The following is a 17,441-nucleotide window of genomic DNA, read 5'->3' on the forward strand; positions in this document are numbered from 1 at the left end:
GTGCTGGCAAATGAGACTAGATGAGTTTAGGATTGCTGGTCAGCATGGATGAGTTGGGCCAAATAGTCTGATTCCATGCTGTATAACTCTATGACTTTATGATTCTATCTTACTGGCTGCAACTTCCCACAATCACATAACTGGAAGGTTTACATTTTACAGTTCTTAACATATGTCAAAATTATCCTGATACTTTCATAGTAGACTGAAAGATGTCTTTTACCCCCAGACTCCAGAGTGTGGACTTGGAAAAATTCCCAACTAGAAGTTGGGATCTTTTGAGGAAATGTTGGATAGGCTGGAATTGTATCTGTTGGATAGGCTGATATTTGGAGAATGCGAGGTGATCTTACTGAAGCATGTGAGATCCTGAGGGGCCTTGACAGGGTTTATGCTGAAAGGATGTTACCTCCTGCGGGAGGCATTTGAACCAAGTGCACGATTTTTAAAAAAAAAATGTGATCTCCCAACTAAGATGGAAGTGAGGAGATTTCTGTTTTGTCAGAGTTGAGAGTTTTGAAGTTCTGTTTCCCAAAGAACAGTACAGGACAGGACAGGACAGGGACAGGCCTTTCGGCCCACCAGGACTACGCCAATGACATCTTTCTAAACAAAATCCATTTGCTTCTACTTGGTCTGTATCCCTCTATTCCCTGCTAATTCAGATATCTGTCTAGATGCCTCTTAAACGTTGCTGTTGTATCTGTTTTGACCATCTTCTCTGGCAGCACATTCCAGTCATATACTCTCCTCAATGTCAAAAAAACTTGCCTCTCACATCTCCTTTAAGCTTTCCCACTTTTACCTTAAACCTATGTCCCCTTGTAATTGACATTTCTACTCTGGGAAAAAGATTGATTATCCATTCTATCATTGCCTCTTATAATTATGTAAACTTGGATCAGGTCGCTTCTCGGCCTGTCTTCAAGTGAAGACAACTTGAATTTGTTCAATCTCTACCCATAGCAAGTAATGTTCAATCCAGGCCACATTCTGGTTTCTGTACCCTCTCCAAAGGCTTCACATCCTGCTGGTAACGTGACGACCAGAAATGTACAATGGTGTCCAAACTAAAATTCTATAGAGCTGCAACATGAGTGCCAATTTTTCTACTCTGTGCCCTAACCAGTGAAGTCAAGCATGCCAAACACCACCTTGACCACTTTATCCAGTTGCGTTGCCACTTTCAGGGATTCTAGACCTGTACACCTAGATCCCTCTGTATATTAATGCTTCTAAGGATTCTGTCATTTAATGTATACACTTCCCACTTGCATTAGACCTTTCAAAATGCTTCACCTCGCATTTGTCCAAATTAAACTCCCATCTTCCATTTTTCTGCCAAAGTATCCAGCCTATCTATATTCTGCTGTGTCCTTTGGCAAATCCTCTTCACTATCCAGGGTTTGCTCCAATCTTGATGTTGTCTCCAAACCTACCAATCAGATCACCTATATTCTCCTCCCTATCACTTATATGTTATTATAAACAACAGCACGGTCCCAACATTTATTCCTGTGGAACACCACTGGTATTCTCCAATCTTCCACCACTACTGTCTGTCTTCTGTGACTAATCAAGTTCTGTATCCATCATACCAGCTCACTGTGGACCTCATGTGACCTCACTTTCTGTATCAGTCTGCCATGAGGGACCTGTCAAAGGCCTTGCTAAAGTCCACGTAGACAACATGCACTGCCCTGCCCTCATCAATCATCTTTGTCCCTTCCTTAAAAAACCTCAAGCAAGTTTGTGAGACATGGTCTACCTCACTCAAAATCATATTTTTCCAAATGTGAGTAAATCCTGTCCCTAAGAATCTTGTCCAATAATTTCCCAACAGCTGATGTAATGTTCACTGGCCTATAATTACCCAGGTTATCCCTGTTACCTTTCTTAACCAAAAGAACAACATTGGCAATTCTTCTAACCTGTGTGGCGAAAGATTTTGTACAAGGCCTCAGCAATATCTTTCCTCACCTCCTTCAGTCTCCTGGGATAGATCCCATCAAGTCCTGGGGAATTATCTACCTTAATGCTTTTAAAAACACCCAGCACCACCTTTTTTTAATGTATCGACGTGGCCTAGAATATCAACAGACCCCTCACTAAACTCATCGTCCATTCAAACCCTCTCCCTCTGCTGCAACAGTCAGTGCAAAATAAGAATTTTACTTTAATTTCCCAGATTTGAATCCTATATCAGAACAGAGTTTAAAAACATCCTAACCCATTATTGTAAAACAAAGTATATTCTTAATATTATAAACTAATGAAATATTTCCATGTTAAGTTCTGTTGAGTAGTGAATCAGGAGACCTCATTTATACAGTTTTCCAATTTATATTAATTGCTTTCCTCTTGTTAAAAAGAATCTGTGCTTTGGAAAACTGTGGGTTTATTTTCAAATAAATATTTTTATGATATAGCTTAAATGTATTTAACATATCATACCATTGATTTTGTCATAAAAATGTTTATATAATATGCAAAACCTTAAGTGATCTGAAAGATTCAACATAGATCACGTAAATATTATAGTTTTAACTATAAGCTACTTCACTTCTAAATGGCCTCCAGGAGAAAGTGAGGACTGCAGATGCTGGAGATCAGAGTTGCGAATGTGGTGCTGGAAATGCGCATTCCTGATGAAGGGCTTATGCCTGAAACATTGCTTCTCCTGCTCCTCAGATGCTGACTGACCAGTTGTGCTTTTCAAGCACCACATTCTCGATTCTAAATAGTCTCTGCAGTATTGAAATACTGAACTGTAGTTCAAAAAAGAAATCACCTTCGTATATTCCAAATGAAGATTTTGACTTGCTTTTTGATTTGTAAATTAAATGTTATCATTGGGTACCATCGTTCTTATTTGGCAGAAAAGTAAATTAAATTAAGATGTACCAGTGTAGCTTGACCTATAAATTTTAAATAAGTATTGTTGTTGAATTAAGGTTGTCATGTCTTATGTCTTCTTCAGGTGTGATGTGTGTTGTAAGACCAGAAGGAATTCCATTACTCTGTAGAACTGATGAAATAGGCGAACTTTGTGTGTGCTCCATTGCTGCAGGTACATCCTACTACGGTCTATCAGGAATGACGAAGAACACTTTTGAGGTACGCCGTGCGGATTCAGAGCATGGACTCACTTTATGTATTGTCAACAAAATGCATATTCTAATTATGAAAAGAAGGAAACTAAATATTTTGTTAAAACATGCAGATACTTTGCTTTTAAGTGGTCAAAAATTTAGTGAATTTTGAAATGTTATACACATGCAGTAAACATACTCAAAACTTCTGAGAGTATGCATTGCAAATTGTAAAGAGCTAATCTCAGGCCAACTATGAAGATTGTGTTTGCAAACCTCTGTTGTTGAGTTTTAATCTTTGAAGAGGATTGGTGAAGCATTTTTCAGCGTTTTCTTTATTGGTTCTGTTATTTTTATTCCTTATTTTTGCATGTTCCAGGAGGTCTCTCAGCTATTGTAAGCTTGAAGTATGTCTACTCATGATGTCTGAGCTGTCATTTATTGAAAAGCCCTGTGGACCTGCTGCTTGGATGTTTTCTGTCTATCAATTTTTTTGAGCACTGGTTGTGAAAGCAAGCAGGCATGTCTGATGCTCTGCAGATTACATTTTGCTGTGAAAAATAATTTTTAATTGTATTTGGTCACTGCAGACTTTATTCATCTTTTTAAAAATATCTGAAACTATATCTAGTTTTACCCTATCTTTTTACAACATTCTTGAGAGAATGATTGAGATCTACCTCCAGCGGTTTGTAATTTAAATCTTTCACTTTGTTCAACTTCGGCACATTTAATGTTTTCAAGCAGACCTCATATGGAAAAATAAGTGGAAATTTCTCACCTTCTGTCTGGATAGAGATGGGATCTTAATTGAATTTGTCCTACTTGTGCATCTCACTACAAGTTGTGAAACTCAGGATCATTATGGTCAAAATGTCTGCTCTTGATGATTCATTTTGATAATTTCCATAAACAACACCTCCAGCAATGAGGATCTTTCCTGTCAAAACACAAATATTAACATGCATCCCAACTCAGAATTTGAGTAATCTTGACATTGTCCCACCTCCTGCCTCAAAATATTCTTGCTTCCTAATATATTGACCAAAGGAACAAGTCCTCTCTTTGCCACAGCAGTAAATAAACAGTAGTCAGCTTAATAGTGCCCTCATTAATTAAACTCTAAAATGTCCTGAAAATTAGCAACTTTAATAATTTCATCACTTAACATAACAGCAAGCAATTTAAAAAAGCAAAAATCTTATTGAAATTTTATACAGCACGCTTTTCAACTAGCTTGTATTATACTCACGACTGAAATACTGCTACGACATCTGTTTGGTCTGGGCTGCTGTAATAGATTCCTTACAGACAAGGGGGTAGAGTTGCCATCTGCGGTTAGGCATAAACTATGTCTGAAATTGCACTAGTTTTGAGTTTCTTACTTGGGTTCCTGTTCAGACTAATTCACACATTGCTAAGTGTAAAATTTGCCATGAGACCGTACAATAGGGTAGCCTTTTAGAATGTAACTTGTTTTGTTTTAAATTTGTTTTTAAAATTGCTTCTTGATTTTTTTTTAAAGAGTTGTGCCTATATGTGATTCAATTAATAAAACTAAAATTTGACTTATCAGAAAATAATAACTATTTTTAATCTCTATCTAGTCCACCATCTGAGAAACTTAATTTTAAACACTTTACAGGACTTATGCAGAACCTTCCCTAGTTAGATTGATGTTCAGTATTTGATTTGTTTATTGAGAACATTTTAAAATAAACCTATCAATGTCCTTCCACCACAAGAAAGCTTGATTCTTGGAGCCTCCTGAAAAAACCATAACAAAAACAGTAGAAGCTTGCAATATTGGTTTATTTGATTTGGAGGTCTAGTTGATGCAGTGGAAGGAGACCACGTTCTAGCAAGTCATCACTTTAAACAAGCATCACAAGTCCTGGAACATAATCTACACTGAATACAATTTGAAATAAAAATTACTTTGCACTGGTTTGGCCCATTTTTGAAAAATGTTACTTGAAAAGCAGAGCCAATGAACAGAAACTCCAGTATTACTTTCAGGATACTATTTATTTTTTGGTATCTTGTTGTGTTCCTTTTCATTTTCATTACTACTTTCTAGAGAGCAATTCAGAATGAACAATGAAGTTCTGGATGTAAGTTTGCTCACTGAGCTGGAAAGTTCATTTTCAGACATTTCGTCACCATTACTACATAACATCTTCATTGAACCTCTGAACTGGTCTGGAGGCTCACTGAAAATGTTACCTCGTAGGGCGATGAAACATCTGAAAACGAACCTTCCAGCTCAGCGAGCAAACCTACATCCAGAACCTCAACCTGAGCTACAAATCTTCTCAAAACTCACTAGAACAATGAAATGAATGAATGGAAAAAGAAAGGTCGACAGCCACTTTTGCAGCTATTTCATTTTGCCTCAGTTTCCATTTCATTCCTTGCATTTATTTTCTTTATTTATTCATGGGATGAGGGTGTCACTGGCCAAGCCAGAATTTATTGTCCATCCCTAATTGCCCAGAGGGCAGTTAAGAGTCAACCACATTGCTGTGAGCCCAGAGTCACGTACAGGCCAGACCAGGTGATGATGGCAGTTTCCTTCCCTAAAGGACATTCGTGAATCTCCAAGTTATTTTTCTTGTAAGCGCCTTGCTTCTGGCTTTAAATCTCATTGCAGCACCCAACAGCCCCATGGTTGGAATTTCTTTGGAGATTACAGGGTATTCCTAGACTTGTACATGAAAGCCAAGTTCTTAATGGCTTAGAGAGGCAGATACCTTGCAAATCATGTAGGAATCATCTCAGGAACTGACCCTTGTTGGATGTGTATTCAGTGCCTTTGCTTCACAAGGAAGTCACAACACATCTGTGCTAGTTCTCATAGGCTGCAAACAATTTGCAACATCTCTTAATTTTGGGGAGAAATCAACTTTGAAGTCATAGATGCATCAAGTAAACCCCTGGTTTGCAAGGGGTAGGTTATTAAGTAATTTCCTTGTGAAAAAGAGAGAATATCTCAACAGGACATTTCCCAAGTGGGTTGTCTTGTGTACATGGTGTAAAAGGTGTCAAGCACCTCTTGACAACTATCCCTGACCTGCAACTTGCACAGTCATTGACTGGAGAGTGTCCACTCAAATGTTAAACGAATTGACAGAAGTTTGCAATAATATCACAGTTTTTATCAATAAATGGACCTGTTTCAACTGTAACTGACCGTTCTTCTTTGTAACTAATGATAGGTAGTTCTTATTAAAGACAGATGTTTCATTGTATAAAGTTTTTTATAGTTTTAGACATTAACTGTGTAAGTAATTTCAACTTTTTTTTTCCCCCACATTAACTCTGTCTTAAGATGTTCCCAATGATGAGCTCAGGAGCCCCTATCAGTGAATATCCATTTGTCAGAACTGGACTCTTGGGTTTTGTTGGCCCTGGCGGAATGGTCTTTGTTGTGGGAAAAATGGATGGCCTGATGGTGGTCAGTGGGAGGCGGCACAATGCAGATGACATTGTGGCAACAGCGCTTGCAGTGGAACCAATGAAGTTTGTCTACAGAGGAAGGTTTGTGTCTGCAATTGGCTTGCAAAAAATGCCAGAAACTCCAAAGTTAATAGTGCTAACAATTTTCAATTATTCGTTACCAAGGTTTTAGGTTTATGCTCAATCAACCTTTTTCCTGTTTTTAAAATCTGACATTCATCATTTCAAAGCAGGCGCTTTATTACGGGTGCAAAATGTCCATAGAAAGAAAGATAGTCATTGGCCTGTAGCTTGAATTAGAAATTTAGCTCTGTCATATTTACTTGTGGATAAAGTTACTTATACTTTCATGGGGGGATTATTTGAAGAGTTGCCCTGAAAGGCTTGGTGCTCAGAATTGGGGTAGGTGAGCCACAATACCTATCAGCAGTGGCACGGCAGATTTGCTAATTTGTAACAAACATACTCCTTTAAAATAGGCATTGATTTGGTACTGTTGACCTTTTGTAATTGGAAGGTTGTCAAGGATATGTTATTTCGATGGCTAAGTGTTTCTCACCATTGTTAAACTCTTAGTGTGGAATTCATTACATGCCAATTGTATGCTTCATTCTCATGGTTCTGTTCTATCTCTTTGATCAGACTAACTGTGCTTAACGCTCACTCTTAGGCATTTGTTATTCTCTGTGTTGTCTGCTACACACATCTGATCAAAATATTGCTTTCACGCCATTTGTGAAAGAACAAAATCGTGAACGATAAAGCTAAACTAATAACATTTTATTTGAATTGTACATTTGAGCTTTAATGCATGACAGATATATCATTCAGGAAATGGCCGTATCTTGCACTTATAGAATATTTTGGCATTAAACAAGCTTATGTTATCAACTGTGTAAGGGTTCATTCATCAATGATTAAACGGATGAAGAAATATAGCAGGGAGCTCAGGAAAACAGTCAGTGATAATTCTCAGTAATTATTAATTAATTTGATAGCACAATTAAAAAGGATAATTTGTATTAAGGCCAAGGATGAGAATTGTCAAATCTGTATATTATATCATACGAATTTAATTCAACTTTGACCAACCAAGGTGTGTTAACCTTGAAAAATTAGTATGTTATTGCAATAAATGAAAGGGCTGAACACTAAAATGAATGGAAGCTTGTTCTGAAGTTCAGTAATTTTGTAGTTGTAAAGTAACACTATTGTGATTTTTATTTTCAAGCTTATAGTTTGTTTTGATTCTGATCTCTGTCTGTTAACAGAATAGCTGTGTTTTCTATAAATGTTTTGCATGATGAGAGGATCGTAATCATTGCTGAACAGAGACCAGATTCTACTGAGGAAGATAGCTTTCAGTGGATGAGTAGAGTCCTTCAGGTAAAGATGAATGATCAGCGGAAGTGCACATGATTAAACTGTGGAAAAAAGTCACTCAGATTTTGACATTCAATTGAGAGCCATTATTAGCTGGATATTGTGCGTATAGTATAAAGTTTATTATCACGTCTAACAATTTTTGGAGAACCTATGAGGGTAGAACATTGGCTGAAGACAGAATTGGGATTGTCTCTTATGGCACCTATTAATGAATTACCCAATGACACTCCCTAATGCATGATTCAAAATTGCCCATTTAGGCAAAGTAATTCAGCTATTGTTGGTGCACATAGAATTCTCTGGGAAATTGAATTATTGCCTTTAGATAAGTAGAGAGAAGAGGAGAAAATTGAAGGTAGATTTGTGCTTTCACAGAAGCTTGTAATCTCTTTACACATTACTATTTTAGGCAGTCTAGCTCATCCATCAGATCATGTACAGAGTAGAATTCTTTGAAAACAGGCTGATAAAACTTTCCCTCTGTAAAGCGCTGGGAATTTTTATTTTTTTGATATTTCTCCTTGGATTTGTACTGATAAAGACTTCACCAACAGTATGGCACTATCTTTGTTTTCATAAATATTTCTGTTTGGGGATGGAGATTTGTGATAAGTGAAAAAATCATAGTTAAAATTGGCCAGTGCTCATCTCACAATCCGTGCCAATCACCAAATACTCCCCTTAATCCTCTTCCCACTATGATTAGGATCTTGAAATTTGCCATGAGTTTTTAATTCCATAATTTATAGAAGTTAGGAGTTTTGGAACTGTTGATCTAAAAACCTTGTATGTATTTTTAGTCTAATGGACTTTTTAAAGCATGTGTGAAATGCTAATGTACAAGCAAACCAAGATAGGGGCAATTTTAATAATGATTTTGTATGAAAATACAATTGTATGTCACATGCATTCTCTTCATCATTTTATGTACCGAATTCATTCAATGTGTGTTAATGCCGATTTTTATTATAAATAGATGAACATATCTGTCTCTGAAAAAACATTAACATAGCAATGGATGTATGATTATGTGCATGATAGTTGTGTGAGCAGATATATATTTGACCTTTCAAACAATCTATTTTTTTAAAGGCCATTGATGGTATTCATCAAGTAGGGGTTTACTGTTTGGCTCTCGTACCTGCTAATACTCTTCCAAAAACTCCTCTTGGAGGCATACACCTCTCAGAAACCAAACAGTGCTTCTTAGAAGGTTCCCTCCACCCATGCAATGTGCTAATGTGTCCGCACACTTGTGTAACAAATCTGCCCAAGCCAAGGCAGAAACAGCCAGGTAAGGGTTTTCTCTTACAGAGACCCAATGTTGAACTATATGGCGTGTAAATAGCTGAATAACTAAATTCAAGGAATATCAAAGAATAATAATGCTGTAAAGGTCATTGGAGATTATCTTCTTTCTTTCAATTTGTGTACCTTTTGAGTTTGAAATTATATTATAACATTGAGAAAGCATGTTAAAGTAATTGTCTTTTCCCCAGGATGGGGGATTTCAAGACTAGGGGGGCACATTTTTACGGTGAAAGGAGAGATATAAAAATTTCATAAGAGGCAATTTTTTACACAGAGGATGGTTCGCATGTGGAATAGACTTCTTGAGAATGTGATGGATGTGGGTACAATTACAACGTTTAAAAGACATTTGGATAGATACATGAATAGGGATATAGACCAGGAGCAGGCAAGTGGGATTAGTTTAGTGTGGGATTACGTTCAGTATGGACAAGTTGGACTGCCGTATGACTCTAAATGAGCGATTTCGAAGCTGTGTCTTTTTAATGTGTCTGTACATCAAATCAACCAGTTAAAAAAAGTAAGCTAACTTAGAAGATTAATGTCAGAATCAAAGAGAGCAGTTTATAAACTGGTTGTCTTACTGACAGTTATGATTTACTGAAAATTACTTTGTGGAATTTCCTGCTCTCAACAGAGATCGGCCCTGCTTCTGTTATGGTTGGAAATCTGGTATCAGGAAAGAGGATTGCCCAAGCTAGTGGAAGGGATTTAGGACAAATTGAAGACAATGACCAAGGTAGAAAGGTGAGTATTATTAAGCTCCAGCACACTTTGAACAAACTAGCCTGCGGCAATCCATGACTTAAAGGTTTAGGGGGCTGATTTTTTACCAGAGGAGGTGGTCTAGGGACTGGTCTGACCTGTAAAAGTCCCATGATAAGGTGAGAGGTGATGTGCCTGGTATTTTCCCACTGGCATGGAACGATGCTGATGGTCTGTCCTCCTGACAAAGGGCACATACCGGAAACGTTGATTCTCCTGCTTCTTGGATGCTGCCTGACCTGCTGTGCTTTTCTAGTGCCACACTTTTCAACTCCTTCACAGATGCTAATTGAGCAATTTAATGTGGTGGTGATCAGTGTGGGGGATTGGTGTACCTGTTTTGGTGAGATTGTCAGATAAATGCAGGCCATCTTTTAATGCATTCTGATAGCAGGAGGGTTTCTCTTTAGGCACACTTCTGTGTACAAGTGAAGCTCTGGTGACAACATTCACATCAGTGGCCGAAGGGCTTTTGCCTGAAATGTCGCCCCTCCCTGTTCCTCAGATGCTGCCTCATCTGTGCTTTTCCAGCACCACACTCTCCACTCTAATCTCCAGCATCTGCAGTCCTCACTTTTGCCCAGTGGCAAATGTATTGTGTACCCTCGCTACCTGGCACCCTTCCCTGTCTTTCAGGGGCCTGACTGACTAGGCCTGGCACTCCCAGGCTCCTTTGACGTGGTTAGGAGGGGCTACATTGTCCATTTCTGCACCTTCATGCATTAGATGCAGCCCCACAAATGGCCACCACTCCTGGTGGAGCTGCTGAGCTATCGGCCTGCTGAGCTTTCAGCAGGGCCGGACGCCATCTTCAGTAGGCATGGCCATTCCGCCAACAGCCAGTTCATCGGCAAGTTTGGCCCTGGGTCCAGCTAACACAGCGTCAGCACCCATTTGGTAGCCATGGGCTGAGCCCTGCCACTACGCCTGAAATCCAGTAGATAAGATGGAACTTAACAAATTACAGACATTTTGACATTAATACATGCTTAAAATAAATTTGGAGCTGAAAGAACTGCAGCTGTTCTGACAGGGTCCTTCTGTGATCTTGATCTGGAGCAAAGACCAAAAATTCAGCCCAGGTGAAAGTGAGATCTTTCAACTGGGAGTACTGTAAAACTGTTTCAACAAATTCCAGTTTCCGAACAAAGAGGCTGTGGATACATTTGCAGCACATTTCTCATGGGATAGGCAGTTAGTCAAGGGATTCCAGCACATGTCATGAACTTTTCTGGGCTCCCCGCTTTGTAGTTTTTGAGTCAAAACCTTACTGACCCCTTCATCCAGCCCTTGATATGATGTTGGAATGCCCATCCCTTGACCCCATACTTGAGATCATTATTAGATGTCTCCAATGCTTCATCCAGGCATTTGAGCTAAAGAAAGTGAGGACTGCAGATGCTGGAGATCAGAGTCGCGAGTGTAGTATTGAAAAAGCACAGTAGGTCAGGCAGCATTGGAGGAGCAGGAGAATTGGCATCAGGAAGGGCTTCTGTGCGAAACATTGTTTCTCCTGTTCCTTGAATGCTGCCTGACCTACTGTGCTTTTACAATACCACACTCTCAACATTTGGACAAAGCGTTAAGCCTCCAGATGATGTGGCTCTGATATGAAGATGTCACTTTTGTGATTAATGCAGGGTATCAACAAAAATCCTGATTAAATTTGGAAATCATTCCTTTCTAGTTAAGTTTGACTTATTCTGAAAATTACCTCTGCCAGGTATGATAATTCATTCATTACTTCTTCAAATAAGAATCAAACTTCTTTTGTTACTTTTTTTTGTGCTTTGAGATCTTGTGAACATTGACGAAAAGGCCACACAAATCAAATGAGTACTGAAATCTATTGTGAGCATTAATGGCACAAATGCATTTACTTGGCTAGAGCAAGGGAAGCCACTGGACATATGGGAAGGTTTGGGAGATGGAGGGTAATATGCGACTTAAAGACAAGGCTGAAGAGATCACTGTCTCAAGCTACTAAATGAGGAGTTGATCCTTTGCACTCATGACATTTGTTTGCATTATTTCTGTCTCCTTCACTCTGTTTGACTCTTTTGTTTTAGGAAGTTCGGTTTGCTCAGTTCAAACACTGAAGAAGCAGAAGAATAACTTTCTAAACTTGACTCTTTCTTTCCCTGTACCTTGCTGGTCAAAGACAGTGCTGGAGTGCAGATGTCTATTCTTCATTGAATTGTATCTTTCTGGTTTCAGGATTAGAATCTATTTATTAGACTCAAATTAATCGAAAATAGATGTGCCAGAGATTTTCAGTTTCTGCAGTTATGATTAGATTAGATTAATTTCCCTTCAGTGTGGAAACAGGCCCTTTGGCCCAACTAGTCCACACCGACCCTCCGAAGAGTAACCCACCCAGACACATTTCCCTCTGACTAATGCACCTAACACTATGGGCAATTTAGCATGGCCAATTCACCTGACCCGCACATCTTTGGACTGTGAGAGGAAACAGGAACACCCGGAGGAAACCCACAGAGACACAGGGAGAATGTGCAAACTCCACACAGACAGTCGCCTGAGGCTGGAATCGAACCTGGGACCCTGGTGCTGTGAGGCAACGGTGCTAACCACTGAGCTACTGTGCTGCCCCAGTGAGATTGCTTTGATTGAGATTAGAAATTTAGGGCTGGATTTAACAATTTTCAGCCAAGTAGTAATGAGTTCAGAGGGGGTCCCGTAAACAATTCTCAAATTTTCAAACCCCCCACTAAACATGTTGAGGCCTGTGCTTGGTACACAGGCCTCAACATGTTTATCTTATCACATGTCTCTCTTATCACTGTTTAAATCCTGGGAGTCTTAAATGGACATTGATTGCCTACTCAATCTCAAGGAGCCAGTTAAGGGGGTACAATTCTAAACGGGTTCAGGAGCAGATGGACCTGGGTGGATGTGTGCACAGATGACTGAAGGTTAGGACAGGTGGAAAGAGCAGTTAATAAAGCACAGACTGTCCTCTGCTATGTTAATAAGGGCATGGAGTACAAGAGAGGTGACGTTGAACTCGTATAAGACACTTGTTAGACCTCAACAGGAGTATTGTGTACATTTCTGGGTGCCACGTTATAGGAAACATATGAATGCATTGGTGAGAGTGCAAAAGCAATTTACAAGAATGCTTCCAGGAATGAGAAGTTATGAGGTTAAGTTGAAGAAGTTGGGATTGGCTCACTTTGGAGAGAAGAAGGCTAAGATGAGATCTGACAAAGGTTTTCAAGGTCACGAGTGGGCTGAATAAAGTAGACAGAAAGAAAGACGCTGCTCCTGCCCATGAAAGGAACAAGACTGAGAAGACATACATTCAAAGTGATGTGCAAGCGAAGCAAGGGTGATGAAAGAAAAATAACCTGGTCATGTAGCAAGTAATTAGGGTGGGGTGGGGGTGCCCAGAACTAGCGGGCATAGGTTTAGGGTGAGAGGGGAAAGATACAAAAGAGACCTAAGGGGCAACGCTTTCATGCAGAGGGTGGTACGTGTATGGAATGAGCTGCCAGAGGAAGTGGTGGAGGCTGGTACAATTGCAACATTTAAAAGGCCTTTGGATGGGTATATGAATAGGAAGGGTTTGGAGGGATATAGACCAGGTGCTGACAGGTGGGACTAGATTGGGTTGGGATAACTGGTCGACATGGACGGGTTGTACAGAAGCATCTGTTTCCATGCGGTACATCTCTATGACTCTAGTAGGGTGTGGAATGCACTGTCTGGAAGTGTTCTGGAGGCAAATTCAATTAAGGCATTGAAAAGTGCATTGGGTGATTATTTGGATAGCAATAGTGTAGGAGAGTGTATGAAAAGGTAGGAAATTAACATGAGCTGATGATGGTTGTTTGAAGAATTGGTGCAGATACAATGGGCTAGATGGTCTCCTTCTGTACTGTGATAGTTCTGTGATTCTGTTAAAGGGTCTCAATTGGCCCATAGAAAGGTAATCCACTTGATTCCCCCCCCCCCACTGATGGTAAAATTACAGTGAGGGCAGGGTGAGCAACAGTGCACAAGGCTTTAATGTATATCCTGGTAAAGAATTTTCACTTATTTGTACAATAAACCATGTAAGATTTTAAACATTGAAATGAAGTCATTTTCTACATATCAGAATTGCACTCTTTAAGCTTATAATGGTTATGCTTTTGTTTCAGTTTATGTTTCTTGCTGAAGTTCTTCAGTGGCGTGCACAAACTACTCCTGACCACGTGCTATTCACATTACTGAACTCTCGGGTGAGTAGAGTCTGGACAGTTTTGTACACCAGTGCACAAGCATTTTATCATTTAATGTTGTTTTAATTTCAAAGCTTTGAATTTGTTAATGATTTGATCTGGGTCATTTAATAGAGTTAAACCTGATAGCACCATGTTTATAGAACGTAGAACAATGCAGCGCAGAACAGGCCCTTCAGCCCTCGATGTTGCACCAACCGTGAACTATTCTCAGCTCGTCCCCCTACACTATCTCAAAATCATCCATGTGCTTATCTAAGGATTGTTTAAATCTCCCTAATGTGGCTGAGTTGACTACATAGCAGATAGGGCATTCCATGCCCTCTGTGTAAAGAAAATGTTGACTTATGTTGGACTAAATCTTTAATTTTGGTTCTTGAACAGGGCTGTTCTACTTTTTTAAAGTTTTCAAGTAGATTCCGTACTGCAGATTATTAAAGTATCCAAATAAGTTGAATGGTGGTGGGTGACAGGCGGGAAAGTGGGAATGAGCCCTCAACTGGATTTTTATCAGTGGCAGAGCAAATGGCTTGCTGCTGCTCCTTATTCTTGTGGATGAAATTTATCTTTGGCCGAAGCAACAAGTGAACAATAGGGCATAGTGACTGGAGAATAAAAGCATCAGGTCGATTGTTGAACAATGTGAAGATCTGCTGCTATTTCCGAGTTCATGCCATTGAACATTATGGAACAACAAAATGGCCGAACACTGCTGTCATTCAGGTTTTTAATCTCTTGGTAATGTAGTTTGGCTTTTAGGGAGATTAACAGTGGCCTGGGCAACTCATAAAATAAGGAAAAAATTAAGGTTTTGAGTTTGGTGCCCTGACATTGAATTTCATCTACCTTGAGTAAATTTCATCTTCCTCCCTATAGTCAACATACCATAATCCACTTCCTTATGGAAAAAATGTTAATTACCAGAAAAATTGGATTGTGTTTACATTGTTCTAAAATGTAATTATTTTTATTATTTGAGTTGTGATGATGGATCATATAATTTATCTTGATATAATTGACTATAAGAAGGCTGTGATGTAGTTTAAAAAGAGCAGGCTTATCATGTTAGTGCCATTTGCAAAAGCATTTTCAAATCCAGAAGCAAAAGCATATTCTGTTTGAAAGGATATAATGTGCGTATGCAGACATAGTAATGACAGTTCGTTTTCAGCAATACATGCTGAGATTTCAGACACTACTGTGTTGCAATCTATTTTAAGTTCTCAGTGTGGCATTAAAACCATTAACTTGAAATTGGTTTCCTGCAGATTCTGCACTTTAGTATTAAATTGAAATGCCATTCATGGTATTTGATTTTAAAATAAGATTGATAAAACCAAGGAGCAGTGATCCTTTCTGTCAAAATTGGCTGTGTATTTTCGGCAGTAAGTCAAGCCGAAAGACACACACAAGCCTTCCACTGGCGCTCCAACCTTCTTGGACACTGAAGGAAGACAGTTCTCTTGTCTCCCACATTCTGAGGCATTTGCATTTTTCAAAATATATGTTTGAAAAAAAATTAATGGCGAGTCTTTAAAATTTGACAGGTGCTCTCTTTTCTGTCTGTTGCAAACATAAGGGTTTTTTATTGCTTACCTACGGTTTTCAGTGTAAGTTCGCTCACTGTCTGAAATATGGAGGTCACTTTGCAACCTGTTCTGAAATCTTTGGCGTTAAAGTGATTATGAAGTTACAGGGAGCAAGAGATGATTCTTTCGAATTTTGTGAGTGATATAGATCATAGATCATAGAACAGTACAGCACAGAACAGGCCCTTCAGCCCACGATGTTGTGCCGACCATTGATCCTCATGTATGCACCCTCAAAATTCTGTGACCACATGCATGTCCAGGAGTTTCTTAAATGTCCCCAAAGACCCTGCCTCCACAGCTGCTGCTGGCAATGCATTCCATGCTCTCACAACTCTCTGTGTAAAGAACCCGCCTCTGACATCCCCTCTATACTTTCCTCCAACCAGCTTAAAACTACGACCCCTTGTATCAGTCATTTCTGCCCTGGGAAATAGTCTCTGGCTATTGACTCTATCTATGCCTCTCATTGCCTTGTATACCTCAATTAGGTCCCCTCTTCTCCTCCTTTTCTCCAATTAAAAAAGTCCAAGCTCAGTCACGTTCTCCCCGTGTCTGTGTGGGTTTCCTCCGGGTGCTCCGGTTTCCTCCCACAGTCCAAAGATGTGCGGGTCAGGTGAATTGGCCATGCTAAATTGCCCGTAGTGTTAGGTAAGGGGTAAATGTAGGGGTATGGGTGGGTTGCGCTTTGGTGGGTCGGTGTGGACTTGTTGGGCTGAAGGGCCTGTTTCCACACTGTAAGTAATCTAATCTAATCTAAAAAACCTCTCCTCATAAGATAAGCCCTCCAGTCCAGGCAGCATCCTGGTAAACCTCCTCTGAACCCTCTCCAAAGCATCCACATTTCTTATAATAGGGAGATCAGAACTGGACGCAGTATTCCAAGTGTGGTCTAACCAAAGTTTTATAGAGTTGCAACAAGATCTCACGACTCTTAAACTCAATCCCCCTGTTAATGAAAGCCAAAACACCATATGCTTTCCTAACAACCCTGTCCACTTGGGTGGCCATTTTAAGGGATCTATGTACCTGCACCCCAAGATCCCTATGTTCTTCCACACTGCCAAGAATCCTATCCTTAATCCTGTACTCAGCTTTCAAATTCGACCTCCCAAAATGCATTACCTCGCATTTATCCAGGTTAAAGTCCATCTGCCACCTCTCAGCCCATCTCTGCATCCTGTCAATGTCCCGCTGCAGCCTACAACAGTCCTCTATACTGTCAACGACACCTCCAACCTTTGTGTCATCTGCAAACTTGCTGACCCATCCTTCAATCCCCCCATCCAAGTCATTAATAAAAATTACAAACAATAGAGGCCCAAGGATAGAGCCCTGTGGAACACCACTCACCACAGACTTCCAGGCAGAATATTTTCCTTCTACTACCACTCACTGTCTTCTATTGGCCAGCGAATTCTGTATCCAGACAGCTATGTTCCCCTGAATCCCATTCCTCCTGACCTTCTCAATGAGCTTACCATGGGGAATTTATCAAATGCCTAGCTGAAGTCCATATACACCACATCCACAGCTCAACCCTCATCAACTTTTCTAGTCACATCCTCAAAGAACTTGATAAGGTTTGTGAG

The 17,441-nt window shown here is 39.7% G+C and overlaps 1 protein-coding gene across 4 annotated transcripts in view; it reads left to right on the top strand.

The window, feature by feature from the left end:
- The window catches only part of LOC132815828 (disco-interacting protein 2 homolog C), a 608,767-nt gene that overhangs the window by 479,308 nt on the left and 112,018 nt on the right, over window positions 1–17,441 (top strand). For all 4 annotated transcript variants that reach the window (XM_060825111.1, XM_060825113.1, XM_060825112.1 and 1 more), the window contains 6 exons: window positions 2,981–3,117; window positions 6,424–6,632; window positions 7,823–7,937; window positions 9,030–9,231; window positions 9,886–9,995; window positions 14,180–14,260. In XM_060825111.1, the coding sequence (XP_060681094.1) occupies window positions 2,981–3,117; window positions 6,424–6,632; window positions 7,823–7,937; window positions 9,030–9,231; window positions 9,886–9,995; window positions 14,180–14,260 (854 nt within the window). The remainder of the gene's footprint in view (window positions 1–2,980; window positions 3,118–6,423; window positions 6,633–7,822; window positions 7,938–9,029; window positions 9,232–9,885; window positions 9,996–14,179; window positions 14,261–17,441) is intronic.

The sequence above is a fragment of the Hemiscyllium ocellatum genome, chromosome 5 (assembly GCF_020745735.1).
Source record: "Hemiscyllium ocellatum isolate sHemOce1 chromosome 5, sHemOce1.pat.X.cur, whole genome shotgun sequence".
Lineage (NCBI taxonomy): Eukaryota > Metazoa > Chordata > Chondrichthyes > Orectolobiformes > Hemiscylliidae > Hemiscyllium > Hemiscyllium ocellatum.